This window comes from Anguilla anguilla, chromosome 10, assembly GCF_013347855.1.
Source record: "Anguilla anguilla isolate fAngAng1 chromosome 10, fAngAng1.pri, whole genome shotgun sequence".
In the NCBI taxonomy this organism is placed as follows: Eukaryota; Metazoa; Chordata; class Actinopteri; order Anguilliformes; family Anguillidae; genus Anguilla; species Anguilla anguilla.
The window spans coordinates 43996758-44024016 of record NC_049210.1 but is presented as its reverse complement, the minus strand read 5'-3'; the positions used below and the strand labels follow the sequence as shown (position 1 = coordinate 44024016).

Below are 27259 nucleotides of genomic sequence, written 5' to 3'. Positions count from 1 at the left end.
GGGCCCCCAAAAGTCTAAAAGACAGCTCTGTTCGGCAGAGACACTATTTGGCAGAATACCTCCTAAAACTCAATTATGGTATAGACTGAATTCTGTCAGAAGATTCCCAGAAACACTCAAATACCAAAAATGGTTTTAAAAGAAAGAAGTCTGTCAAATACCTTTTGGGTAATAGTGGAATCTATAACATTGAGAATTAAACAAATATTTGCAGAACATGTTGGGCTTTTGGTCTTCCTGTTTTGTTATGGTGTTAAACCCAGTAACTCAGGAGCAAGTGACTGCAAATCTGTGATCAACTGGGACATAGAAGAGACTGTCAGTCAGATTGAGTCAGATTGCAGTTGCCTGGAAACTAGTCACAGGAGAAAACACTAGCCAATAGGTATACAATTGGGCTTACGTCAATGAAGATCAAGGTAATCTTGTAGGAGGAAGCCCAAGTGCCTTTATTGAAATTACATTGGTAAGAAATTTTTCAAAAAACAGTCTAAAGCTATTGCATTTTGGCCATACCAGCCTGCAGCAGGGCATGACTCATTGAGCACAAGGGGCCCTCTTTATATCAATGAAGCAAATAAGGAGCAAGACATTTGGATTCAAGAATATTTGTTGAGGTATCGATTTTCATACGACGATGGGTACATATATGGGAGAAACCACCCAAGGAGAGACCACCCACTCTTCTGTCTCTTCTGACGCAGGGAGACCATCTCGTAGAGCTCCCTCTCGATCAGTCCGTCCCCCTCGTTCTCATCCAGCCACCTGCTGCACAGGAAGGTCTGCTCGATCCCCGTGAACGGGCAATAGACCACCACCTGAAACAGAAAAGGTAAAGCAAACGTTGTCTTCCCATTGTCCCAACACTGCTCCTGGACTGCCTCAAAGCTGCCCCAACACAACTTAACACCAGATCTCAAAGATACCCTAACACAGCTTTGCCCAAGTCTGAACATAGTCAAAGCAACACCTTTGGATACTTCCTTAGCACTGCTTCAACACTGTACTAACACTGACTTAGCACTGACCTAACACCGCCACATAGTAGACTCAGCATTTGACCTCACACCTCTACCTCATTGACTTTAAAACGGTCATTAGACTTTTCATTACCCTGCATTTTGTTTCCCTCTTGCATGAAGCAGTGTACAATTACTTTTGTTCTTTCTGCACTGAATATAGCATTTTGGTACGTACGCACCCCAGTGACACACTACCTTTAGTTTTTTCATTGAAAGGAGTGGTTTTGAACACGTCCTTCCTGAAGTTTAGTTAGTTTACAGGCAGACGCTCTTATCCAGAGCGACTTACATTGTATCTAATCATACAGCCGAATACACACTGGAGCAATGCAGGTTAAGCAACCTCGCTCAAGGACACAACGGCAGTGTCCTACCCGGAGGAATTGAACCCGCGACCTTCTTCAGGTTACAAGACCAACTCCTTGGCAGCTACGCTACACTGCCGCCCCACGGCCTCACCTTCTCGCAGTACCAGCCGGCGCTGACGCCGCCGTTGTCGTGACCGATGGTGACGCGGCTCAGCGGGCTGAGCAGCGCGGCGATCTCCACCTTGAAGATGTCGGTGAGCGCCCGCTCGAACTTGCCGCCCTCCAGGAAGACCTTCCCGCTGTTCTTCAGGCCCTTGGAGCCGTGCATGATCATGTGGACCTTGGAGTTGGTCCCGGCGCCCCGCAGGTTTCCCGTCACCACGTGGACGTTGTACACGATGCCTGCGGGGGCGGGGTGGGGGGGGGGGGGGTGTTCGGTTACACGCGCGCGGCACAGCGGTCAGATTCTCGCGGTCCTTGGCAGCGGGAGTTCGCCGCGCGGGCCAGCATAGATTAGTCAGCCCGTGAATAATGCAGCGGCGGGCCAGATTATGACCTGCTATAATGTAATTAAAACTGAATCTGGCAGTGTAAAACTGAGCCGTCATTCATCCGCCTCCGTGTCTTATATCTCAGGATGTTAAAGTCACCGGTAACATACTAGAAATGCACAGTCACGCAGTAGCTACACAACATAAAAGAGAGGTCTGGTAAATCAATCAGTTAGGCATCACATTTTATAGGAAAACGGTGTGTAAAAAATGGCGGTAGTTTTCTAGACCTTGCTCTTTTGAAGACTGTATGTTACTTTCCCATGGAAAATACAATGCGGCTGTCATTCCCAAGAGTTTTTGGGCTAGCGGTACTTCTCCTAGGTCTCACCGGTGGGCTGGCTGCCCCCCACCAGTATATCTCTCTGGATCTTCCCATCGTCCTCGTCTACGGCGAACCAGCGGTTCACGGGGAACTCGTACAGGGCCTTGTGCCCCATGTCATCGATCAGCACCTGCAGAAACAGACAGCATAAGCAATAGCAACCAATCCTATGCTTCAGTTCATGAAGGTGCCATGTAGAATTTATGAAGATCGGATAGCTCTTCTGAGGGGCCATTCAAAAAGTGTTTGCACACAATCTAAAGGTACCTGTAAAAGTGTTTGCATATAATCTAAAGGTACCTGTATACTTCATTCTCCATGATACTTCAAAAGACAGAATAATCAAATCTGCACTCTATTTGAGCAATATAGTTAATAAGAATGGCTGCTCTCATGAAACTAAATATGGGTGCAATGACGTCATTAGGATTAGTTCAATTGGATCATTAAAAAAACGACCTCTTGGAGTGCTGGTATAATTCAAGGAGCAACCATTACATGCTCCGTATATTGATTAGCCTAAGGAAAACCAATCTGGTAATGAAGCCCGGTGTTTCATTACAGGTGGGATAGAATGACTTTTATGGGCAGATGACCTCATCTCATTATTGTATTTATGATGCAGTCAAAGGGTGGGGCCACTTCCTAATAGGGTGTGTGTGTGTGTATGTGTGTGTGCATGTGTGTGTGTGTATGTGTGTCAGTCAGAGGAGTTGTGGGCATTTAGCTTGCATAACAGTCAGACTCAAACCTTCCAAGTCTCACGTTTCACATAGTCTCACTATCAAATAACATTACCTGCATTTACATGTTCTCGAAAGTGCCTTGTCAGCCTAAGACTTGATTACAGAATGTACATATTACACAAGTTTACTCCCAACCAATCTCACTCTCATTCTTTATATTACATTGCCAAGATTTGGTTCCTGTTTTAGTTATGAGAATATTCTCAGTTAAACTTCCAAATCAATATAGACTTCTGCACAGTGTAGGTGTGTAAATGTATTCTAACCTGCCCAGAGTAAAATCTATTGTTTGACAACCAAAAGACCAATTTGAAAACAAAAACATTTTTTTTCATGACCAAGAGCCGACAGCTGTCCTTAGCTTTGATCAAATGGTACTTTTTCCAATACAACCCAAACCCTTACCTGCCAAGCTACCTTCAATACCACCTGCGCCTGACTAATAAGACAACCAATGAGTGGTGCAAAGCAAATGCCATGACCAATCATTGGTCACGTTATTGGATTTGCGTGTGCTGAAAGGCCCTCGGTGTTCAGCCAGGTGACTCTATACCGAGGTCTGTCGTGTATCTTGCTTGTGCCCGGGACAAAACGATCTCAAAAGGCCCCCACCCCCCCCCCACACCCCCGCCCACCCACCCCGTGCGCAAAAGATGAAATACAGCGACGAACTGAGACATGCCATCATTCCCAACTTTAATGCTTTGAAGTTGTTCATGGATTTAGATTTCACAAGATTATTCCAGCAGATCATTTAAAGGTTAGAGGGCCCTTTTGCCCCCCCCCCCCCCCCCTTGACCCAGGGCCCGGGACAACTGACCCGGCGTTCCCCCTGTGTCGGCGGCCCTGTCAGTACCTTCTCCAGGAACCAACCGGCGGAAGAGCCCTTGTTGTTGTGGCCGATGGTGATCTTCCTGATCTTCCCCAGGTTCGGGGCCTCCATGGTGAACTTGTCCTCTGTCCCGCGCTCAAAGTTGTCTTTATCGTTGTCAAGCCTTCTCTCCCCTTCGACATGCATTGTTAAGAGAGAAATGTATGTCAGCAGAATGCTGGTGCGCTTATACATTTGTGTGACAAGATTGAATATAGACACATCGATGTATTTTTGAACTTCAAGCATTTTGTTCATGGACAGATATAAATGTTTTGTGTAGAAATTTTCCAAAACTCTAGTGCGCTGCACAGTACAATGCTCACCTGTATCACCGTTCTCCCCAAAAATATTAATGAAGACGTCGGCGTCTGTACCACTCCCCTTCACGTCTGGCGTGAATACGCTCACAATGTACTTGTTGTCTACGGATTGAAAAACACATTTTGGGTAACACAGTTCTCCTCTGTTTGTTCCAAATTTGCAACGTACAAACTTCTTGCAGTTGAGATTTCAGTCAGATACGGATGTGCTTCAGCAAATGTTTCTTATTTTCTGTCCATGCATTAATCATATTATAAAAAATAAAAAAAAACATTGAGCTCTCATACTATGGCTAACTAATACAAAATAACTGAATGCACACACAGCAGGCCATAGAGGAATGGATTTCCATGTTAAAATTTCATGCTATTTGTGCCCCAATCTATGTTACATTAGATCGCTCCATTAAACAGGAGGGTTTGGAATTACAGAGACGATGTGCTGTCTAATGATGCCTTTGGCTATCACCCTCTGTAGCCATTTGCTTGTTGTCTTCAAGGAACATCAATCTAAATGCATGAATGCACACATGCTTAATGGAGACAACTGGGCAGAAATCTAATCACTGTACACATTGATTCAATTTCCATCAAAACACCTTGTAACTCCTCACTGTTTGGAAGAAAGACAAAAAAACAGCTGTGTTCATTAGAAAGACAGCACTCGTTTTAGAGACTGACTTTGTCCTTTAAGAACCATTTCTCTTACTGAACAGAAGGAACTGACCTTGCTGTGCCAGAGGTAACATTTACAACTGCACTTTTCCTTTTGAAACGAGCCTTTTGGAGTGAGGACCCATCATCCGCAACTGTGCACATAATGTTCAAAGCAGGGCCCAGGAGTGGCTCAGCCAGCTGAGGCACTTGACATACATCTTGATTTCAAGTGCAGGTATCGAACGTCAAGGGGTTGTTAATCCATCCACCTACATTTGGGCATGTCCATGGGATCGAGGGTGCCCAACAGGTCGCGCACAAAGAGGCCGTCCCCCTCCTCCCGGCTCAGCCAGTTGTTGCAGGCGAAGTAGAAGCGCAGGTGGGGCCGGGTCATGTCGGTCACCATCACCCGATCCAGGAACCAGCCGGAACTCAGGCCTGTGTTGTCGTGTTCGATCCTGGTGCGAGAACCAGCATTAAAAACACCAGCTTTGATTAAAAAGAATGTTACCGTGTGGGCATAGTGCCACCAATCACTGGCTATATATAGACGCATGCCTAGCGATTTCAGTAAACTAATATTTTACCAGAAAATGAAGAAAATGGAACGTGACGTTCTTAGTTGGAAATCATTTGGAATCTAAAGATATTTTCACTTTAGAAGTCAAACATGAATCTGGGCGGCATACCTTATCTTTTGTATCGGTCCCACGTTATTTGTTTTGACCCTGAAAACGTCGGTTTTGTTTTTCTCAAATGCCGTTCGGTTTCTGCAATGGAAAAGCGTAATTAAAAGTGTGTAAAGCAGAGGCGGTTTTTTTTTTTCACCCAAAAAAAAAAATATATAGGTCACACAGAAAATGCAAGGGGTCTTAATCCACAGTGGAATACTAAACCAGCTTCATCGTTAGCGATTCTGTAACCTTAGCTCCATTTACCAGATGGGAGTGGCATCACCCTTCTGTAACTTCTTATAAGGAAACCCTGTACAGGCTTTGAATTAGATATGCAGCCTCAACAAAGATGGGTAAGCTGGCTATTCTCACTGACATTTTAAACATACACAGACGCGAAACATGTTCATCCAAAGTGTGATTAGCCCACAAGCAAACTTTGGAAATAATGCAATTTAGACACAAGTGTGCCTCAAATTCCATTTAAATTCCAAAATGTTGCATTATTGTCAATCACCGTTCTGAGTGATTGCACCAGACCACGCAAAACACACAACCAAAACTTACCGGGACCATTTTATGACGTGTGATTGGTAAATTCATAGACAAAGGATGTACTTCATATGAATAAATAAATATATCTGGCAACATGTCCTGAAGATGATGTACTGTACTTCACCTAAATATCTTTTAAGAATCACAGCCCACATCATTTGAACTCCATACACCAGAGACTACACATACCATTCCATTCTTGTCCAAGGCATATAAATGGGAATGGAACCGGTATGGAATGCCATGCATAGCAGACTTGTTTAAATTAAGTTTGATTCACAAATAAAGATGAAACCTTTTTGGAAGCAGCATGATATTGTCACAATGGTATATTTATTTTATTTATTTATTTTTTTCCAAAGGAAGAGCTACTATGTCATGCATTTCCATACAACCCCAGGCCACAAGTTGCACTCATCATGTTGCTGTACTGTATGTACATGCTTGTTCTGGAATTTCACCATGATATTCATGTGAGCTCACTAAGCAGACTGGGTGGTTACCTTGCTTTCCTTTACATACTTGGTGGACCAGTGCCTGGTATGATTGATTCTTTAATGAAAATGTTTTTGATCTTATTTAATTACCATTAAAAGTGAATAGAAATCTGTGATGTGATTAGTGTAAATTACATGTCATGCAACCTGACTGACTATTTTCAGGACTTTTATTTCAGTTTTTTCAAGGGTTGCTTTATTATGTTCTTTTCCAGCCTTAAAATTCAACAACAGCTTGTCCTACTGCTTCATAGCTATTGTCTTTGGTGCAGTTTCGATTTGTTGTCCTCTACTTCCAGATAAACTGGGCTGCTTTTGAGCTACATGCTGTTAAATCACGTTCATGTCACATGATGTACACAAGTTTAACATTGCGTATACAGTGCAGCTAAAAATAGTCTTGAGTCATGATAAACATATAGAGCTGTCATATCAGCTCTTTCTATCACTGTGCATTTCATGCAAATCTAATCCTTGGTCCTGCCATGGCCCCTGTACGTAATGTTATAATTTTCCTAACAGAACATTTGTCAAAACCTAATATTTGCTGTTTAGTTGAAGCTAGCATAGATATTAACATAAATCAGATATCCCATCAAGTTAGCTAGACAGCTGTATTGAATTTGCAAGGTTTTTTTCCTCCACAGTACAAAGTCCTAGCTAGCTACATGCAGAAATTCATGGAAATTACATGCAGTTTGTAGGTAGCTTGCTACACAGTAAAATGTCCCGTGTTAATTCATCTCGAACAGTGTTAATTGAACTCTTACCTGATAATATTTGGTCCCACATTCCAGAGTGGGACCAAATGTTATCTGTTCAATTAACACTGGACATTTAACTGCGTAGCAAATACTCAAGGCAGCTGGCTAGGAAGAGCAGGGAATATCGCCATGGTAAAATGTTCTAGAATAGCATGTATGCTATAGACAGCACCATTCAAAACGCAGGGTGGGGTTAGCATTGACCTGTTTTCTCATTTCACCATTGTTTCATACTGTATAACAAGTGGAAACCGAGTACCTCTTTTCAGTGCTGTAGGATTGGAGAGAAATGCAGAGCAACATGTTAAATAAGCCATAAATTACATTTCCCTAAACAAGATTTCAAATGCATATTCAAGTAATTTCAGTCAAAACAAGGAATTGGTGGAAAAATTATATTAAATCATTCAATGGCATAGTGGTCACAGTGGTAATAGTTAATCTGAATCTGACACATGCCTGCTCATTTTGATGATTTATAGAGGCTATAGACATTGGCTATGTAATAATATTGTGCTTAATGAAATGGAGTACAGGTGTATATATTTTAATTACAGTTTCTGATTTCCTGTTTGTTCTTTGAATGATAACCTTATCCAATTAAACTGCCATTTAATTAACCACACCCTCCCTCATGTCTTTAATCAGTTACACCAGGGGATTGGCCGATTCATTTGCCTACATTAGCATATTTATATTATCCGTCAAATAGATTAGCTTGAGATGGTTCATATAGGTGTGCGAATGTAACCTATAAAGGGACTCACTTGCTGGCCAGGTGCACCTTGGGAGTGATGCCATAGTCTCCAAATAAAGTGACAAACACATTGGCGTCTGTGCCCGCCCCGCGGACGTCTCCAGTGATGGTGACCACCTCATACACTGCGGGTGTATGAGGGTGCCCGAGAGAACGAGAGCGAGAGACAATGAGAGACAGAGAGAGAGAGAGAGAGAGAGAGAGAGAGATTGGCATTTAGAGATGGGCACAGGCTGGCATGAACAAGCAGTGGAAGGGCACGCTGTAGCCAATGGGGGGACTGCGTGGTGTGCACGGGACCCAAGAACTGTGATGTTGACGCCCTCGGATGCCACGACCACTACACACCTTACGCGCAGTACATACAATCCCATTTAGCAACGGTTCACCATTGCATTATTCCCCTGTGGACAGTACCTAAGATCATTTAATTGCAAACTGCTTTGGCAACATGTTCATATTTATGCCAACAAAGCACCTTGAAGCATAGAGTACAGACAGAAAGCGGGAGAGAGAGAGAGAGAGAGATGGAGGGAGAAGGAAAGAGAAAGAAGAGTGAGAGCAGACCTTTTCCATGAGGGCCCACCCTTGCACTGCTATTGCTGGGAAACACTGCGCAATGTAGACTCAGTGATTAATGTTTACCACTGGCCTTTTAAAGTTGGGACTTGGGCGTCTTCGAATGGAATAAAAGCATTAGAACAGAAGCACACGGCAGACCAAACGATTTACAGTCTTCCATCGCTGAAACTGAGCTGGCATAACTGCTGCTGGTATGAGCTGTATGTAGAGATTTTTAAGGGGAAAAAAAAGTTTCTGGAATCATGACAGAAGGGAAATATCTTAAAGAAAAGAAAAAAAAAAGTTTCCTGTAGCCATTTTGGGAACTTATAAAATTATTATAGACTTTTTTTTTTTAAACACACACATTTCACTGACAGTGCATTAAATGATAGAAAGGGGAATCACTTCTTTTGGCTTGAAACTGCTCAGTTTGTTTTCATATAAAAGCATCAAAGAATATGCAAATATCTGTGGGGAAAATACCACTGGAAAGAAAGCATAGTTTAAGGGAATGTTGCCATAGCATTGACAGCATTGTTTATCAGACATCACTTTTGTACTACCTACTTAAGAAAAACATTACTTTGTACAAGTGGGTTATGCATATTTTATCATTTTATAATATATCAATTGTTACACTGTTATAGTTTATAACTTTCATCTTTCATCATGCCATTTATAAACTGCAACAGTCAATTGCCAGACATATAAGTCTCATACCTTATTATCTAACTGAAATTACTGTCACCTTTGGAGTTATGATATGTTACTTATCATTCAAAGCAGAGTTTCTGTAATGTTAACAACATTATGTAGCAAGAGTACCGATATGCGACTATATCATCAAGAATCTCCATTTCCATCAGCTCAATATAAAAAAGCTGGCATGACAACAAGCAAACACAATTCTGCTGTCCTACTAAATAAATAATCATGTGTGATATAAATGCAAGCTGCGTTCCTTTAACCGACTAGCTGTTCAAAATGCTCCTTTAAAAAAAACAGTGTGCCATAAGGCAGAGGCTATCTCAGTGTGAAACCAGCACAGCCGAAACAATGTGCTACTCATGGGGAACGCTAGGCTCGCCCAGCCTATGCTGACACTGGGGGGGGGGGGGGGGGGGGGGGGACTGGATCACACAAAGACAGCTGTGGGGAGCACGGTCTGGCCCCGGGGGGGAGGGGGACTGGATCACAGAGAGACGGCGCGGTCGATCGTACCTTTCTTCTTGTGGTACTCGTCCTCGTACCCCTCGGCCGTTTCCGTATAATTCCGCAGCTCGTTCTCGTAGATCTCCACATAGTCCACCTGCTTCACTTTGGACTTCTTGCCCTTTCCCTTCTTGTTGTCCTCGTCGCTGTCCCCGGAGCCCTTCTTGCCCTTCTTGGCCTTTTTCTTCTTGTTGCCCTCTTCCTCCTGGACCTCCTCCTCTTCATCATCCTTGTCGGACTCCTTCTTGGACTTCTTGCCGCCCTCCTTGCTCTTCTTGTCCTTGGCCCCCATGGTGTCCTCCGGGTCCTTCTCGGTGGACGGCTTTTTCTTCTTGTCCTTTTTGGAGACCTTGTTCACTTCCTCGTCATCCTCAGTTCCAGTTTTCTTGGGCCTGGTCTTTGCGTCATTTCTGTCGCGCTGATCCTGGCTCTCCGTGTCATCGCTGGTCCCCTCGCCATACTCTCCTTCCTCCTCTTCTGAGTTCTTTTTCTTCCCCTTTAGCTTCCCATTCGCATCCCCTTTTCTTTTTTTGGGGGGTTCCTGGGTCTCTGCCTCTGAATCTTCTCCTTCCTCTTCTTCTTCAGATTTTTTTTTCTTCTTCTTCTTCTTCTCCTTTAGCTTCGGTGTGGCATTCTCCGTTCTCCTGCTTTCTGTCTCATCGTATTCTGGGGTCTCTGGCTCTGAGTCTTCTCCCTCCTCTTCTTCTTCAGATTTCTTCTTCTTCTTCTTCTTTTTCTCCTTTAGCTTCGGTGTGGCATCCTCCGTTCTCCTGCTTTCTGTCTCATCGTATTCTGGGGTCTCTGGTTCTGAGTCTTCTTCTCTGGTCCTGCTCTTCTTCTCTTTGGCAACTGATTTGCTCTTTCGCTTGGGTTTCGACTGAGACTCATCAACATCATCATCCGCCTCTTCGGTTTCCTCTGTCCTTGCGGTTGTTTTTTTCTTCTTCGTGGGCATCTTTTATTCATTCAGCGCCCTGTAACTTTAACCGATTTACTCAATTCCGGATGAAACACAATTAATCTGACCTGTGACGCCACGGCAACCTGGCACCCGGCGAGGAGTCAACTGGCGCGCAAGGAACCTTGGGTACCGCCCTGGCACGACGAGCAGACACCTCCACCTGAGGCTCCCCTCCCTCAGCTGACGGAAGTCACACTGCAAGCTCATGAATAATTACCACAGCGTCCAGAGTCACGTGACCAGAAGAGAAAGCCAGGTGAAACGTGACACTGGACAGGGTAAAACTTTACCTTAAAGTCTGTGGAGCTCTACATTATTTAAAACATTAGGATCACCTTACAGACAAGGGCTGTCTGACATGCACTTTGACACTAGCAGAGGTGATGGCAAAAGGCTTAGACTTGACAAGATAACCCACAATGCATACATAAACCGCTGTAATATTGAACTAAGGGAAATGTGGTAACACCATTGTCTCTCTCTGCTACACACATCAGTGTTTCATCAAAAAAAGACTGATGAAAATCTCAGTACATAGGCACCATATTTATTTGTGATGAAATGTCATTAAGGTCATTAAGGCTATTTTGATGTCATTGCAAAACTTAGAAAACTGAAATATTTAACACTTTTTATGATATAAATCACAATTTGCCTTCCATTTTAGCTGAGGAACATGAGGGATTTGTTGCTTAGGAATCTCAGTAAGTACGCTTACCTGTGAGGAAGATGGCGGACTATCTGCAGCATTGGCATTTGGTAGAAGACTTCGGATCAGTGAGGACATGTTTCTTTCCCAGCATGGACTCATGGTCGTTCCTTTTTCTGATGTCCGTCCAGGTGTCCAAAAACAGCAGCTGTTTTAATGACAGCTGTTTTCTGGCCACATTAGGAAAACTGTAATGGCTCATAAACATTTGTATCCAAAGCTCTCCCATTAGGCTATTGGATCAAGCCTTTTTAGAGCCTTATTGATTTTGCAGCTTTTATTGTGCAGTTCATCCATGCCCAGGCTGTCCCGGAGGTATCCTTCAGTCTGTTCAGTCTCTCTTTGCTTTGATGTTGAAGCCCTGGACAGCTTTCAACGAGTCTGTGGAACGCAGCATAGTGGGGAAAGTACATTAAAATTTTGAACCAAAGACACCGTCTTCTATTCATAGCTGCGCACAGTAAAAAAAATAATTGTAATTTTACAGTAAATTACAGTTTGTAACTATGGCAATAACTGTTTAGCAGCCATCCCATAAAAAACAGGATTATTAGTGTTATTCCCCCTTCATTAAATTGGTTTTCACTAGCAACATTGCTGCCAGTTTTTTTCACTATTTTAAATTAGAATTTTTTTTTTTCAGTGTACAGGTGCACAGGTTGTATGTCAGGGAATACTTTGCTTATGACAGCACTTTTTGTTTTCCATACAGTACAAAGATTTTACGGCTGTTCGGTAGGAGAATAATATTGACCTTAACGGCTGTTGTTGTTGTTGTTGGGTCCCTCACCCCCTGTCTTTCAGCATGTCCCATGATGCCTAGGAACAGGAAACCACTGATGTAACTCCTCCAGACGGGCAAGGTGTTGACACACCTGTTGACAGAAGGGGACAAGGCTCAACCAGTGTGGGAACACTGCACAGTAAGATGGAGTACTCAATGTCAATAAAATCAAACAGCTCTTTCAGTGCAGCAATGCCCTTGTAGAACTATATTTATGATTATGACCTCATCACAAATGGCATTGTTAGACTGCAAATTGCAAATAAAAAACAGGCGGGACCGATGTTATTGTGCTCTTCAGTGAGAAGAAAATGATAAAATGATAAATGAGCAGATTACCAGAGGTACTGACACAATTAATTTGTTTGAAAGACAGAAATAAATAGAAATGTATGCTGTTGATTGAAAGGCTTTAATGCTACTTTATAATGCAACAAACATACATTAAATAAATATAATCATTGACTGTCTGTTCAAAGAAAAAGAAAAGACAAATTTTAAAAACAACACACTCAAGAGTCTCCCTGTGAAGAGATCTGAAAAACACATGTCTATTCCAGAAATGCTTTGCGATTTTAAAGGTCTCTCGGAATTCCTGAAAATACTGTTTACCTTGAGAATGTTAGTACCTGTATTAATTTTCCAATAAGCAATTCACCTCTGTAAATGAATAAATGGAGACAAACAGATATTCGGAGGCATCAACAACACTCCTACAACATGACTGTCGTCCTCTTCTTCAGATAATGTAAAAATGCCGTTCACGCCGATAGACAGGCTTTTACAACACTGACACCTCCTGGTATATAAATGTCATAACACCCAAATCTGTTCAGAGAAGACATCTCTAATGATAACGACCGTTTAATTTTCATTTTGGCCATGCAAGTTTTCTTGATCATTCAATCAAGTAATTAAAGAGCATTAAAATAGAGACTGTAATAACTCAGAGGGATGATACACTGCACTTTATTTTTAAAGCAAAGTCCAACGGTATTTGGAAAATGAATTATTCAATGGATTGCATTTATACAGCGCTTTTATCCAAAGCGTTTTACAATTGATGCCTCGCATTCACCAGAGCAGTTAGGGGTTAGGTGTCTTGCTCAGGGACACTTCGACACGCCCAGAGCGGGGATCGAACCGGCAACCCTCCGACTGCCAGACAACCGCTCTTACCTCCTGAGCTATGTCGTACTAAGCATTCAAATAGCTGAATATAAAACAATGCAACATATATTGTAAAAAAGTGAGTTTATTTATAGATAGTCTTTTTTGGTAGAATAACCAAGATGTTTATTTGGTAGACGCAATAGCCATGCCATATATAGGCAGTACTTTAATCACCAGAGCACATCCAGGTTATTTGCATATATTTGTAAACAGAATTTAAACATACATACTTGATATACTTGATAAACAGACAGACAAATCTACATACTGTGTGTTGGGACAATTGTTTTAGGGACCAAAATATTCCTGTTCATGAAATCAAAGACTAAATAAAAAATAAATAAATTGACCAGAAATCTTCTCCACTTTTCTCTCCGCACAGAAAGAGGTTGTAAAACAACATATCAACAGTAACATACTGTATTTATACTGTTTATCACATACAGTAACAAATTTGACAGGAGGTTATAATACACATTATGATACAGTTTCTCACCAACAGAATATCAGAAGACAAATCACTAGTCACAGTAAAGGATTACTCCTGGTTAAATTCTGAGCCATTGCAGATTGCAGAATTTGTCCAAATTCATTCGTCCTCAGAATTTCCCCCACAGAATTTACAACTACAGTTGCAATGCTTCATTTTTCTACCCTAAACAGATGAGAAAGCATGACTTCTTTCTCTCATGTCTCCATGTTCACCAAAGTTATCCTCATTAAAACCACTGAAGTGGAGCTGCCCCATTTTAGGCCTATTGTTTTCTCATACGGATTAGCTTGGCCCTGCCTCATTACAAGAATAAGATCATTGCTGTGCTTTCTTCCAAAGGTTCCATCAAAACTCTACTCCCAATTTCCCAAAAGGAAGATGCATCTGTCTTTTTGCACAAAGACTGAAACGCCATGCGGCCCAGCTAGCTGCAGTTAGCAGCAACCCGGTCATTTCCGGCAAAAAGCCGAAAATTGTGGACATACCTTATTTTGCACACAATGCAATGTGGTTTTAAATTTTTACACAGGGTCACTGACGACGGATCGCACAGAACACATCGATTTAACAAAGCAACAGCACATGAGAGAAAATTCTATAAATCCACACGTTTGTCAACGAGCACCCTGAAGAACAAGACTGAAGCTGAGAAAAACTGGTATAGAGTAGCTAGAGTAGCTAGTTAAGGTTAGACTTTCTTATCTTTTCATACTGTACATACCTAACATATCATATCATTACATTATCTAAATAACAAAATTGCTTTATGTTTTCATATTGGCGGAAAAAAATATTACTACAGCACTAGCTGTAGCTATAACTTTCTGCCAATATTATCTAGTTGCCTAGAGAAACAAGACATTGCTATGCTTGAGCTAAAAACGTACATGTCATATATAATGCATAAATAGTGACTGAAGCTCTAACTCACAAGTTCTTGCATTGCTGTGGTGTTTATACATTATTTAACAATGAAATGTCCACAGTGTCAAAATATTTTCTGTGTACAAGTTTATTTGAATTATTAATCTATTTATTAAATTTTGTGCAGAATTTAAAGAAATGTGAGCAGAAAACCCCCAGGAGTAAATTATCAAAAAGTAGTCAAACATTGATAGATATATCACATAAGCAGCAGTCCAGTTCTAATGCATTACACCGCAAAAACGGGAATGTGCCAGTGTTTTATTGCTTCTTGTAGAGGAAACATAGGCTTTACAAACCTACGCGACCATCAAGATTACAGGTGAATAACAGAAGTTCCTACAAAGGAACCCCTTTCTTTGAAAGCTGCACAAAAAAAAAAAAAAACTTTTTAAAATAAAAACTGTCCCAAAATTTCCCCGAATAAATGCACGTAAACATGAACATATCTAAACGGAACCCGAAATTACAACAGATCTTAACAGATCCAAATGACGTCTGCACCAGAGGCTGCTGGGCGGTGGCCTTTCACCTGCAGTGGTTGGTGTGCACGTGGAGGATGCCCCGGCTGTGCAGGTGCAGAAAGCTGAAGATCTCGCTGGGCATGGCGTGGAAGCCGGGGCGGGGCTTGATGTTGTCATAGTAATGGTGCATGATGAAGATTCCGGAGGGGTTCATGGAGAAGGCCCAGAAGCCGTAGAGGTGCACCTCCTCGCACAGCTCCATGGCGGCGGTGGCCAGCATCAGGCCGCTGGTCAGCCGCTTGGCCCGCACGCCCTGGATGGCCCAGAAGCGCTGCACGCTCAGCAGGTACTGCGGGTTGAAGAAGTAGACGGGCCGCCGCGAGCCGAAGTCGTCCATCGTGTACTTGACGCGGAAGGAGACCTCGGTGTTGTGCGTGTTGTAGAAGGCCGGCAGCACCACCGAGCTGTCGTTGTAGGTCTGCAGCGCCTTGAAGAAGGGCTTCCTCCACTTCTCCAGCTTCTGGAACCTCTCGTCAGAACACAACCAATGAGAGTCAGGGGGAACATCAAACCCGTGATCTGTCCCCTTTTTAGTCTCAATGGTGGGTTTTTTTGTACATACAGCCTACATTATCATTAAAGTGTGAGATACTGTACATGACTTCAGGTATATGTTCACACACTCTCTGTTCACCCCAAAAACCCTGCAATTCAGCCTAATTGGGATCTTTTTGTATATTTCTGCTTTATTATGACAACAGAAATTGCAGAGGAACTGAAAAAATGTTACATTCTCGAAACATGAATGGATTAGCATAGCATTTCTATCTATAGATATAGAATATAGATATAGGATATAGAACAGGCCTGAGCTTGCATTACCTGTCTATGATAATACTTGGATTTACAGTCACCATGTTTGTCTTGTACCCCACGTCCACTGCGTACTTCTCAGAGATGGGAGGAATGTTACACCTTCGAATTGAAACAAAAAATACCGTCAAAATATGTTAACGCCTTCTTGCCCATAGCTCCCCCTTCTCACTTAAGGCCCCACCTTCTCACCCAAGGCCCCGCCTTCCTTACCTAGGGCCCCACCTTTTCACCCAAGGCCCCGCCTTCCTTACCTAGGGCCCCACCTTTTCACCTACGGCCCCCTCACTCTCGCCTTCCTTTGACAGCAAAAAAAAATCAGAAGGAGCCCTCAAATTATTTTTTGCCTTGAGCCCTCAAAAGTCTAGGGATGGCTATGACTACAGCAGTACAACAGTAACAGGAAGAGCCAGCCAGCAGTCCCTGTCATGAGCGATTCCTCACTTGGCTGAAGAATTAGCTTCGTCTGCAGTAATTACCTGAACACAAAGTCCGCAGAATCAATCTCCTTCCCACATTTACTGTTCTTGATGATGCCTCCATTGCCGATCACTGCACATTTTCTGTACTGGGACTTGGAGTATGGCATGTCCTTCAGGAGAGAGAAGAGTAGCATTAGTTACAGTACGTCACTGAAATATGGCCTGGAGTCCAGACATTTTCCTTTATGTTCTGGATTCACAATTAAATTCAAGAGTTTTTTTTTTTTTAAACTAATTTCCTGAGTTCAATTACTTCAAAACAGTTTCAAAAATGTTTCATTATGTTTAAATAATTAAACATAATTTTACATCATAATTATTACGTTTAAATGTTTAATTGAATTGGCGCCTTCACCCTGCCCACTTCTGTCGCCGCACTGGTAACAAAGGATTGTCACTTTGCCACCACTAATTTGATCTCAAAGCTACACCCTGAGCCGACCAGAGGAGGATGGGCTCCCCCTTTGAGCCTGGTTCCTTCCGAGGTTTCTCCCTATCTGTTACCAAGGAGTTTTTCCTTGCCACTGTTGCCTTAGGCTTGCTCCTGTGGGGGTTTAGGCCAGGGTTGTCTAGTGCAAAGCGTATTGTGAAACTTGTTTGTGAAATGCACTATATAAATATATTTTGATTTGACTTGATTAATTATAAGTCAAAGTCAAGGGACAAATGTCGATTTAATCCATGCCTAACTTGATTTAGCGTCAGTGCAGACTTGACAACGCTGATGAATGACAGAGCCGAGCTGGATTTCTATTTCAGCACTCAGACCTGAATCTGACATTACCGCCGTGGTCAGGCAGCGACTGCAGCCTGCGTATATGAGACACCGGATGCAGTGCGGATCGAGTGACGGTGTGTCTGTGTCCCCCAGGGCTTAATGAAAGTGCACACCGAGTGCCGAGAAACAGCTGGGAAATTTTCCCCCAAACGTGACGGCAACTCTGTGCTGTCAATCAAACGCAGGCATGTTCCCAACTGACTGAGCCCAGCCTGGATAATATAAATCACTAAAAAAAAAACAATAAACCCTGTGGTGAATGCTACAAGTCGACTCATTCCGTCTTAAAAGAGAAGTCAGTTAATGTCAGTAGCACAGCCATCAGAACACAAATGCATTCCAACCACAAGACTAAATAACACAGTGGAGCCCTCACTAATTAAACACAATACAAGCCTCAAAGCGGAAAGCCCCTTTTAAAATGGTAGAACTGTCTATATTTAGACATCGAAAATGCTCTTCAGCTTAATTCACAACAATAACAGCAATATTTTCTCTCTTGTTTTGCAATACTAAGATTTGTTATAATCAACATCACAGCACAATGAGTTACTGTTAAGGACAGAAGTAATAATAATCAGCAATATTACAAATGTGGACACTGGACAATATTAAAAGGAATTATTAAGAACTAAACAATAATGATTGCCAGAACAATTTACAATTTACAAACAATCATACAATCTGTAATCATAAAAGTTAGGTCACTCAAAGTAAAGTAAAACTTACAGTTTTGTTGTCTTGCATAAATTAAGTACTAAAATCTGTCCAAATTTTAGTCCCAGATCTAAGATCACATGTTCAGATATATCAAAATTCATCCAATCAAAATCACCATCCAGAGCAGGGAGGTCCAATCTTAAGTGAAAAGGGAGGGTGCTGGTGCAGGTTTTGTTCTAGCCCAGCACTAAGACACCGGATTCAAGGCCTTGACTGACGACTATGAGTAGTTAAGTAGTTGAATCAGGTGTTGTAGGGCTAGACTAAAACAAAAACTTGAACCCACAACAGCCCTTTTCACATAAGATTGGACACCCCTGATCTAGAGAGTACTAAACCGTCACCAAATCATATGATGCCAACGTAAATGATCTCATCCCAATAGTATCCAAATGATTGCATAAAAATGATCTCACAGGCAGCTGGGGCAACATAGCCAAGGGGTTATACAGGTTACACTTTCCACTTTCTTGGATTTAAGAGAGAATCCCCAGCAAATTGTCCAATAGACCGCCTTCACAGACAGCACTCACGTCTGGGAACATCTTGAAAATCTCGGAGGTGATGGGAAGGGTGCTGCTGGTGTCCACCTCATACCTCAGCTTGGTCCCCGAGGGCGTGTTCTTCTTGGTGGTGAAGAGGAAGGAGGGAGCATTGCAGCAGCGGGATAGTAAATTTCTGCCAGAGAGAGAGAGAGAGAGAGAGAGAGAGAGACGAGACAGAAACTGCGTCAACGATACGAGACAACATTACCTTCGGTGCCTTGGCTGGAACAGTCAGAAGACTCAGTAAATGATTGAGGGAAAGTTAGCCTTTGGGCTCCCGGAGTTAGCTGCCGTATGGAGCTGATTATCATGGATGCTCACCTGAAGGCATTGGCTTCCACTTTGTTCTGTTCCCATCGGCACATCTGCAGGCTCTTCCATCGTTCAAAGAGCTCAGAGGTCCTGACCCTGAGGAGAGTGGTGAAAATGGACGTCACGGTGAGCATATACAGGGGGAAAAGCACCTCGCACAGCAAAACTCTGGGGTGCTAAATGGAACTAAGTGTATACCATTACAGCTGAAAGCTTCCAAACAGAGTTGAATGAGCTCTGAACAGTTTGCTCTACTCCCATGCCAGCTAAATAAAAAATATCAACTGCACTCTTTGTCATTATCATTGGCGGTAAGCTTCAGATCTGGCTGTGACAAAGGACTATGCAAATAGGCTATTGGCTGCACACTGTAATAAATATGAAATGAAATGACATTTACTTGATGAAAATAAGTGCCTTGCCCCACAGGGAAATACATCTACATTAATGACGGGCCTTGAAACCATTTTTTCATAAATCTGGCTGCGGCTACAGAATGAAGAAGATAGATTTCCAAACTGCAAAGAAAACAAAACGTCGAAAACCGTGACTGAGGCATAGAACCTCGTTGAAAACCAGTGCCATTTCCTAACATTCCATAAAAACCTTGAAGGCAAAACTTTTACATTTAAAAAAAAAATAAAGATGAATAAAGCTAACAAAAAGGACAACATAAGTCTGACAGGATGTGTGCTAAAATAAATGCGAAGAACACAAACAGGGACGCAGAAACCAGTCCATACAGCAAGGAGAAATACAGAAAGCACCTAGGATCCAATACAGCAAATGGCCTTTGACAATGTGTAAGATGGATGTACAGATGAGTGACTGTATGTGTGTGCCCTGTAAGAGACCCACCCAATGCACGCTGGGATAGGCTCCAGCACCCCCCGGGACCCTTCCCAGGATATAGCGGGTATAGGTAACGGATGGATGGACGGACGGACGGACGGATGGATGGATAGACGAACGGATGGATGGATGGATGGATGGATGGAGGGAGGGTACTCACATGGAGAGCACCTTCACGCCTGTTATATCCTGCCGAAGCTTCTTGCACGTGGTGCAGTTGAATTCATAAGGGCTGTCGTGCAGGTCAAAATACCGGCTGAGAACAAAAAGAAAAAATTGAATCTAAATTGAAACGAGCTGCTCATTCAACATCCTGCTTTTTTAAATTGCAAAAGTTTGGTGTATTGGTGTTCAAAGCATACACATGCATTTCAATGAAATTCTGAAGTAAAGACACGAAAACAAACCCCACGATTATTGAATTAAAAGAGTCCGTCAAGGTGTTTAGAAATCGGCCATTTTTTCCCTGGTTTGCTTTCATTTTAACATTGCTATTTGAAGAACTCTTGCAATATTTACAATGGCTGGCTCTTATACTCATAGCTAAAAAATCAGCACAGGCTGTTGTTGGCCTCACTCCAATCAAAATGAAGCGAGAACTGAAGTGGGCAATTAAGTGGACAGAAGAAACAACATAATACCTTCTAAAGAACAACCATACTAAATGACCACAGTGCAAGTCATGCACAAATAGTTTTTTTTATTCAAATTTTTTTTGTTTTATGAGTTTCTCTGTACTTCCTTTTAATTATTTTAAGTGATTCATTGCAATATTATAGCGAACAAAATTAGCCACTGGTAAACAACAATCAAAAGATTATGTTTAACTACATCCCACACTAAACCATACATCATTTTAAACAATTAAATAATATGGTTTTCATTTTTCTATAGTTATATTCTATTTTTCTTCTAGTTATTCTAGCTAATTTATTGAACAATGTTTGTGTTGTCAACTTATCTTAACCATATAAAAAGTTTTTCCAATCTAATTCTCTCAGGTTGCCGGTGTAACATTGTAGCTAGTAATGTGACCATTTTTTATATAATAATATTTTTGTACAAAAGGTTTACAGGCCACAAAATATTTAAATAGAATTCCATTGTTTGAGACCTTATTCTGAACAGTTTTTCTTGGGTAAACTATGCCTCAACCTGATTTATGTAATTATATGATTTTACAATATGTCACCTAAAATCAAAATGCAAACAAGGGGCTATTCTTTACACAACCAATGTGTTCGGAAATAATTGCAAAACAGCCTTAAATATCATTGTATATGAGATATTTAAAAAAATATTATTGATAGGCCTACAACACGTGCCTATGATTCAGGGGACCAATAAATCACGTTCACGACTATTTGCTGAAATGTGGTTCCTATGTGGAGATGTCGCATTGGCCGCTCAGTGCATTGCACGATCAAACCCATGAATAGAATTATTTCTATTAATCTGGAGTAAGAAGGAAAATGGCACCTGAGTTGCAGCTGTGAAAGACCGCAGATTAGCCGGCTAAATAATTCAATAAAATTTAATACATGCAAGAGAATCATCCGTGGGAAAATGTTATACATATTTCATTATTACGCAAAAATTGAAAAGCAAGGAATTCAAAGAGAGGGGGGCCATAAAAATAACCTTTATGCAGGATAACTTTAAGAAACGTTCTAACTTGCCATGTCATGAAGCATTATTCCTATGTAAGATGCATGACCTCGACCAAGGAGGTTTAGGGTAGGCTACATGGGCTATATTCAGAATCCTCCTTCCATTTAAACACATAACTGTACACCTTGGACTGTTGTACATTGGCTACGTAATTGTACTGTTATTATTTGGCCACTCGCCGACAACATATACAAATCAAAACGCTTACCTTTTAACGTTGGGCTTTCCGTAAAGAATCTGCTGTAAAAGAGAGACCAACCCAAAAACACAAATGAACATAAAACAAATAGATTTATTTCCTAGCAGATCTCTGCCCGAAGGGTCGTAAGTTCCCATTCTGTAGCGTAGCCAGGGTGCGACGTTTCGTGAAGACTAAACTACTAAATACGGATTTCTTGTGCGTTTGCCCTGGGAATCATTCTGAAGGGCATAGCCTTTATTCTATACATTAAATATCTTATCACTTCAGCAGCAACGGCGAGACCCGTCTTTTCGGCAGTAGCCAATACCCGTTTTGTCGTAAGAAGCTGGTATTTTCCTCAATGTGAAATTATGAGACATTTATGCTTTAAACCTATTCTTGCTAATCATATTCCTCCTTACGTCCCTGACATCTAACTAACGGCATGTGCGGGCATCCGTGAAGTGAGCAGCTCAGCCACGCCAGTCTATCTGGTAGTCTAGTGTTATAGGACCTACTGAGACTCGCTCGTTGATAACACTTATTGTAGATAGCCTACTAGATTATTACTAGGTATTGTTGATTTATTAAAAACCACAAACATACGTTCCATGTAAGAATAAATAGGTTCTCTGTTGATTTGATTATACTTTACATAAATAATTTTGATTTTATTTAGCCTAATGTAGCAGATGGTTGAAAATGCAAGGTCACTTTTCATCCTTGAAGGACAAGGCTATTTAAGTTAGGCTACGGTCCAGTGTTTTTTGTAGTAAGAACCGTGCGACGATTGTTACGGATAATGCGATATGTGGCGTGAATTAGGCTATAGCACCATTGACACATCACACACACCGCCACACAAACGCACAGCCTATATTAATGTATGCCAAACATAATTATTTCTGCAGGGAACTTTCCCAGGCAAAATGCTGATGTTTCTCTGCGAGCACAGACTCTTTCCAGACGCTGTTTGTTCCAGTGGTATTTCCCAAAAGGAAATCTTCTTTTCGGTTGCCACTACAAGCATACGCTAACCTTATTGAACCCAATTGTATATTCTAACTGGGCCTACAGCATGCAAACTATGCTGTGTAATCTTTCATCATATTTTACTGAACTAAGGCATCACCGCCAGTATCACAAGCGAGAGAAGTCATTTATTATTAATAGACTGCATGCAGGACTACCCAACTCTACAATGCTACAATTATATGCTTTTGTGTGCGATTGGACAAAAACAACATCTGAATGTGACAGACTGTAAAGGGGGTGTAAATGAAACAGAACAGGTTTCAGCATTCAGACATGCAAAAAGAGCAGGAGCAGGGAAACAAAATCACCTGCAAGCTCTGGCTGACATAAAATTCACATTTAAAAAACAACTTTGTATGACTGTTGTGGGGAAAAGGCAAAAAGGTGATCAGATAGCAGTGCCCCCTTATTTTAACACATGAGCAGCCACCACAGGCAGAAGGAAGGAAAGATGTAAGCAAGGAAAAAAGGAAGGAAGACTTCATGGGTGTGGATTAGAGATGAGCAATGGTGAGAAATATATTGCAATGGACACTTTAGTCTTGTGGATAGAATTGTGGACAAGGCTGCCTTAGATTACCATTCCTTTTTAAATAAACTGAAAGTTAAGAAAAGTGCATTAGAACATCCCTAAATCGGCCATGGACAATACTGCCCTTTTTGCTGTCATTAATCTGTTTAACTGTACAGAAGTTAAACAGCATGCATAAATAAGTAACTAATATTTAATGGGAATAAGTGAATTCACGTGGACAGATTTATTCATTTCTGTACGTCATTTTGTTGGAACGTGTATTTTAATCAGTTTACCCCTGTAATTGATGTGACACAATTGCAACACGACACCCAATGCTTAAAGTACTTGGTGATATAAAACAGTATATATAGCTTAGTTTGTGCACTCCACAAATTCTGCAAACCTTTTAAATTATTTTGTAGTCTAGTAAGGTAAAACTTGTCTAGCAATTTTGAATGGGTAAAAAAGTTTGAGAATTAAAAATATATATATCGCAAATTAACGAATAGGCCTAACTGTATAGCACATGTATGTTTCAGTGGAATAGTTTATTTTCCATTTGTACCAGTCTTTGCCATCATATTCCCATTTTCTCAGTTTCGGACGCCATTTCTTCTGCACCGGAAGACCTTACTTAATGTAACACCACACTCTTTTCCGGTCTCTATCGTGTCAGCTTCAGGAGGAAGATGGTGAGTTTTTGAATGCGGCCACATCAAAATCTGAAATCATCTATTATTTTTGGTTCTCATTGCCATCGGCAATATAACAATTCGCACGCCGCAAGCATCCTTTAATTATGTATCCGGAAATTGACAGTGATCAAGTGAATTTCAGCTTAAATTAATTGCAAAGACACACTGTTCCGTCCAAGTCCATTCAAAACACAAGCAAACTGGCGTGCTAAGTGCAGCATTTAGCTAGAAAGCTACTTCGCCCTGAGTATAAATGCAAATTCCGTTATTCGTATAAAGTGTGTTTTTAAAGAAAAACTTAATGGTGGGAATACCACGAACGTTTGCCACATTAAGTTTGCGTTCTTGAATAGTATAGCTAACTAGCTAGACGGCCAGCTAGCGTTTGGTCAAAGTTAGCACGCTGTGAGTTAATGTTATCTAAATGGCATTAGCTAGTGAGGTAAAATGGTCACCCTGTTTGTGGCCGGCTTTATTAGTTGTAATGAGTGAAATGTACAAGCTGTTACCTCGGGTACCTTGTATATTTTCCCAGGCTGTACTCCCGCTAGTCTCCGTCTAGGAAGTTGAACCTCTAACACCAGGTTTGTGCAGTTTGGTAACTGGTTGGTTGGTAACGTCAATTAAGGAAAGCTTGCTTGCAACCCTTAATTGTTAAATTAACTCGGTCTGCGCATTTTCAAGTGTAGCACAATCGCTTTTAAGGTCTTGTCAATGATGTTGCAAACACAAATGTCTGAACATATGAATTCTATTGATTCCAATTTTTTTCTGAGACAAGACCCTATCTTGCGAAACTTGCCATGCTGTAGAAGGACGAACAATTTTTATGGCATGCTTTGATTGAGTTCTAATTTGTGTTTTAGACGAAAGGAACGTCATCCTTCGGAAAGCGTCGCAATAAGACGCACACGCTGTGCCGTCGGTGCGGCTCCAAGGCGTACCATCTTCAGAAGTCAACCTGTGGCAAGTGTGGATACCCCTCCAAGCGCAAGAGAAAGTGTGAGTTGAAGCTGTGAATCTTGGGGATAAGAGCCGTTATGTTCATAACAATGTCTCACGGCCATCAATTTCTCATGAGCTATAAATTCAAAAGTTGCATGAAGTCATTCTCGATTGCAAAGTTTACTGTTATTCTCTTAAGTTTGTCTTGGAAGGGAATGTGAATTGCAGGTTTTGATTTCACTTGTACTGACGGTGCGCGTTTATCTTTTCGTTTTCCAGACAACTGGAGTGCCAAGGCGAAGAGGCGCAGCACCACTGGAACAGGGCGCATGAGACACCTGAAGGTTGTGTACCGCAGATTCAGGTAAGCACACCTGTCTCCACTGAAGGAAGTGATGCGTCTGAGAGCTGATTGATGGTAGTTGTGTTTTCTTAAAAGGAAAGCTTTTGATACTGTTGAAAAATGAGACGTGATGGCAGAATGGTGAGAGGGCCCTGTTGAAAACGCGTTTTCACATGCCCTAGCTTTGACTAAACACATCTTCAGTTTGATCACCTCAGTTAGGGAGTAATATTTTCTTCCATTGTGCCTGTGATTTACATCTACGGTGCAGATTTCCTTGAATTTGTCACGGGAAAGGTGTGAACTACAGTCATTAGAATAACCTTCAGTCTCGTGCACCTCATACTGCACAATGTACCTCTTTAAAGATGCATGCTCTTAACAGTTTCTGGCAGTACATCACATGCCTCCACAGCGGTTTGCTTTGTACATTTCCAAAAATGTTTGGAAGTACAGTACGTACGTTACTGGCTGTAAAATGCAATTTATATCATTTGTGTAAATGTGATTAGATGTTGCTTGAATATGCTTTTGGCCCTTTGAGTTAAGATAGTTGACGCCTTGGTAGGTGGGTGTACCAAGTAGCATTACTTTTTCTCAGGTAGAGCTCTTCTAGAGGGTCTTCAAAGGATTAAAAGGCTCTCAGAAAAAAAATCATTGTGGTGAATGTGAATGACAACAGCATTAATACGGACGCACAGTGGAGCTCTGACCTGTTTACAGATCCACGCCAAGAAAAGTTCAACGCTGCCTTTGAGAGTAGTTCCTAGTTGTTCAAGGAGTAGAGAGAGCGTCAGTCTGACACTGCGTACAGTGTGTAAAGAGTGTGTGGAAAGTGTTGAGATTGCTTGTCTGACTTTAGGGTCAAAAGTGTTGATGTTCTGGAATCCACCGTTCTTAGAATGCCCGGTAATTATATGAGGTGCATTGGGATGACGAAGGTTTAGCGTCACTGCATTTCATTTCTCTTTTCTGAAAGTGTTACATACTTATGCACCGTCCTTTGCAGGTGCATGTAAGAATATGGTGTGAATGTGAAGAGCGTTATTAAGCTTTGGACTATTTTCTGAAAGAATTGGTTGACCAGGCTAAACTGTATTCTCCATGTTATAAATTGAATTATTGTGCATTACATTGAAGTTGCCTAACAGCCAGCTGAGAAACTAAATGGAGGAGGCTATCGTGTTACAGGAATTTCCTGGGTCACAAGGCACACAAAATAAGTTTGAGGAAGTATTTGTAGGTCTTAAGGTGATCACAAAGCGTTCCTTTTCTGAAAATACCATAAAATTGTCCAGCTGTTTATCATTCCCTACAGTATCGCTACACCTGATTACCTCAAATCATAAATTTAAGCTGTAACATTCTTGGCTTACAAATCCTGGTTGTCTGACATCTACATTGTGGAATGTAAGCCCTGACTCTAAAATTCTAAAGACTGCTTATTTCTATTTTCTTTCAGAAATGGATTCCGTGAAGGAACGACCCCCAAGCCAAAAAGAGCAGCAGTGGCTGCCTCAAGCTCTTCTTAGACTGGCTTTCAAATAAATGTGCGACAAAAAGTTCACTTGGTGTACGTAATTGGTTTTTAAAGTGTTATGGAAATCTGAGAACATCCTACAGGGGAGGAATAAACCTGATGCAAATTCTGTGACATGCAACCAGGCAGCAGTGTACATTCCTCGATTGTTTCATTTATGCACAAAATAAAGCCCTCCGTTTTACACATTGTTTCCTTTAGCCTCACTCAGCCGTACAAGAAACACGCCATGATTTTTCAACAAAAGGTTTTCCCCCCCCTCACTTTTGTCCAGCCTAATGTCAGACAGGTTGTACCTGTAAAATGTTCCATCCTTTAACGTTTGCCACTGACCAGCATGGCCTTTATAACGTTAATATCTTCCTGCTTGTTCAAGATAAGAGGATGGGAAAATTTAATCCATCAATAACTGAAGTGGCTTAAACAATTCACTGTA

At 41.6% G+C, this 27259-nt stretch overlaps 3 protein-coding genes and 1 non-coding gene across 6 annotated transcripts in view; 2 read left to right on the top strand and 2 right to left on the bottom strand.

Moving 5' to 3' along the window:
* Window positions 1-13260, bottom strand: part of loxhd1b (lipoxygenase homology domains 1b) — a 37014-nt gene extending 23754 nt beyond the window's left edge. Inside the window, exons 1-13 of one of the 3 annotated variants that reach the window (XM_035378801.1) lie at window positions 12893-13260; window positions 12251-12371; window positions 11506-11877; window positions 9836-11056; window positions 8061-8175; window positions 7553-7564; window positions 5493-5573; window positions 5077-5261; window positions 4150-4248; window positions 3809-3957; window positions 2213-2336; window positions 1482-1732; window positions 683-818 (exon numbers count right to left, since the gene is read on the bottom strand). In XM_035378801.1, the coding sequence (XP_035234692.1) occupies window positions 683-818; window positions 1482-1732; window positions 2213-2336; window positions 3809-3957; window positions 4150-4248; window positions 5077-5261; window positions 5493-5573; window positions 7553-7564; window positions 8061-8175; window positions 9836-10781 (2098 nt within the window). In that variant the 5' untranslated portion in view covers window positions 10782-11056; window positions 11506-11877; window positions 12251-12371; window positions 12893-13260. Of the gene's footprint in view, window positions 1-682; window positions 819-1481; window positions 1733-2212; window positions 2337-3808; window positions 3958-4149; window positions 4249-5076; window positions 5262-5492; window positions 5574-7552; window positions 7565-8060; window positions 8176-9835; window positions 11878-12250; window positions 12372-12892 lie in introns of all 3 variants that reach the window. The other 2 variants (XM_035378802.1, XM_035378803.1) reach the window with 2 other exon arrangements.
* A 257-nt stretch (window positions 13261-13517) lies between these two features.
* Window positions 13518-22731, bottom strand: LOC118237263 (alpha-2,8-sialyltransferase 8E-like). Its single transcript, XM_035435778.1, has 7 exons — window positions 21776-22731; window positions 20057-20152; window positions 19054-19140; window positions 18721-18865; window positions 16687-16799; window positions 16217-16309; window positions 13518-15861 (listed from the first exon to the last, which is right to left on the bottom strand). The coding sequence occupies exons 1-7, from the start codon at window positions 21901-21903 to the stop codon at window positions 15399-15401; spliced, it is 1125 nt and encodes a 374-aa protein (XP_035291669.1). The 5' UTR covers window positions 21904-22731; the 3' UTR covers window positions 13518-15398.
* Window positions 22732-23897: 1166 nt separating this feature from the next.
* Window positions 23898-27009, top strand: LOC118206349 (60S ribosomal protein L37). Its single transcript, XM_035378954.1, has 4 exons — window positions 23898-23992; window positions 24862-24997; window positions 25220-25304; window positions 26746-27009. Exons 1-4 carry the CDS (start codon window positions 23990-23992, stop codon window positions 26813-26815), a joined length of 294 nt encoding a protein of 97 aa, XP_035234845.1. The 5' UTR covers window positions 23898-23989; the 3' UTR covers window positions 26816-27009.
* Window positions 24701-24778, top strand: LOC118207153. The gene has a single exon (XR_004761322.1). It is a non-coding gene; the product is annotated as a small nucleolar RNA SNORD72 (small nucleolar RNA).
* Window positions 27010-27259: the final 250 nt, after the last annotated feature.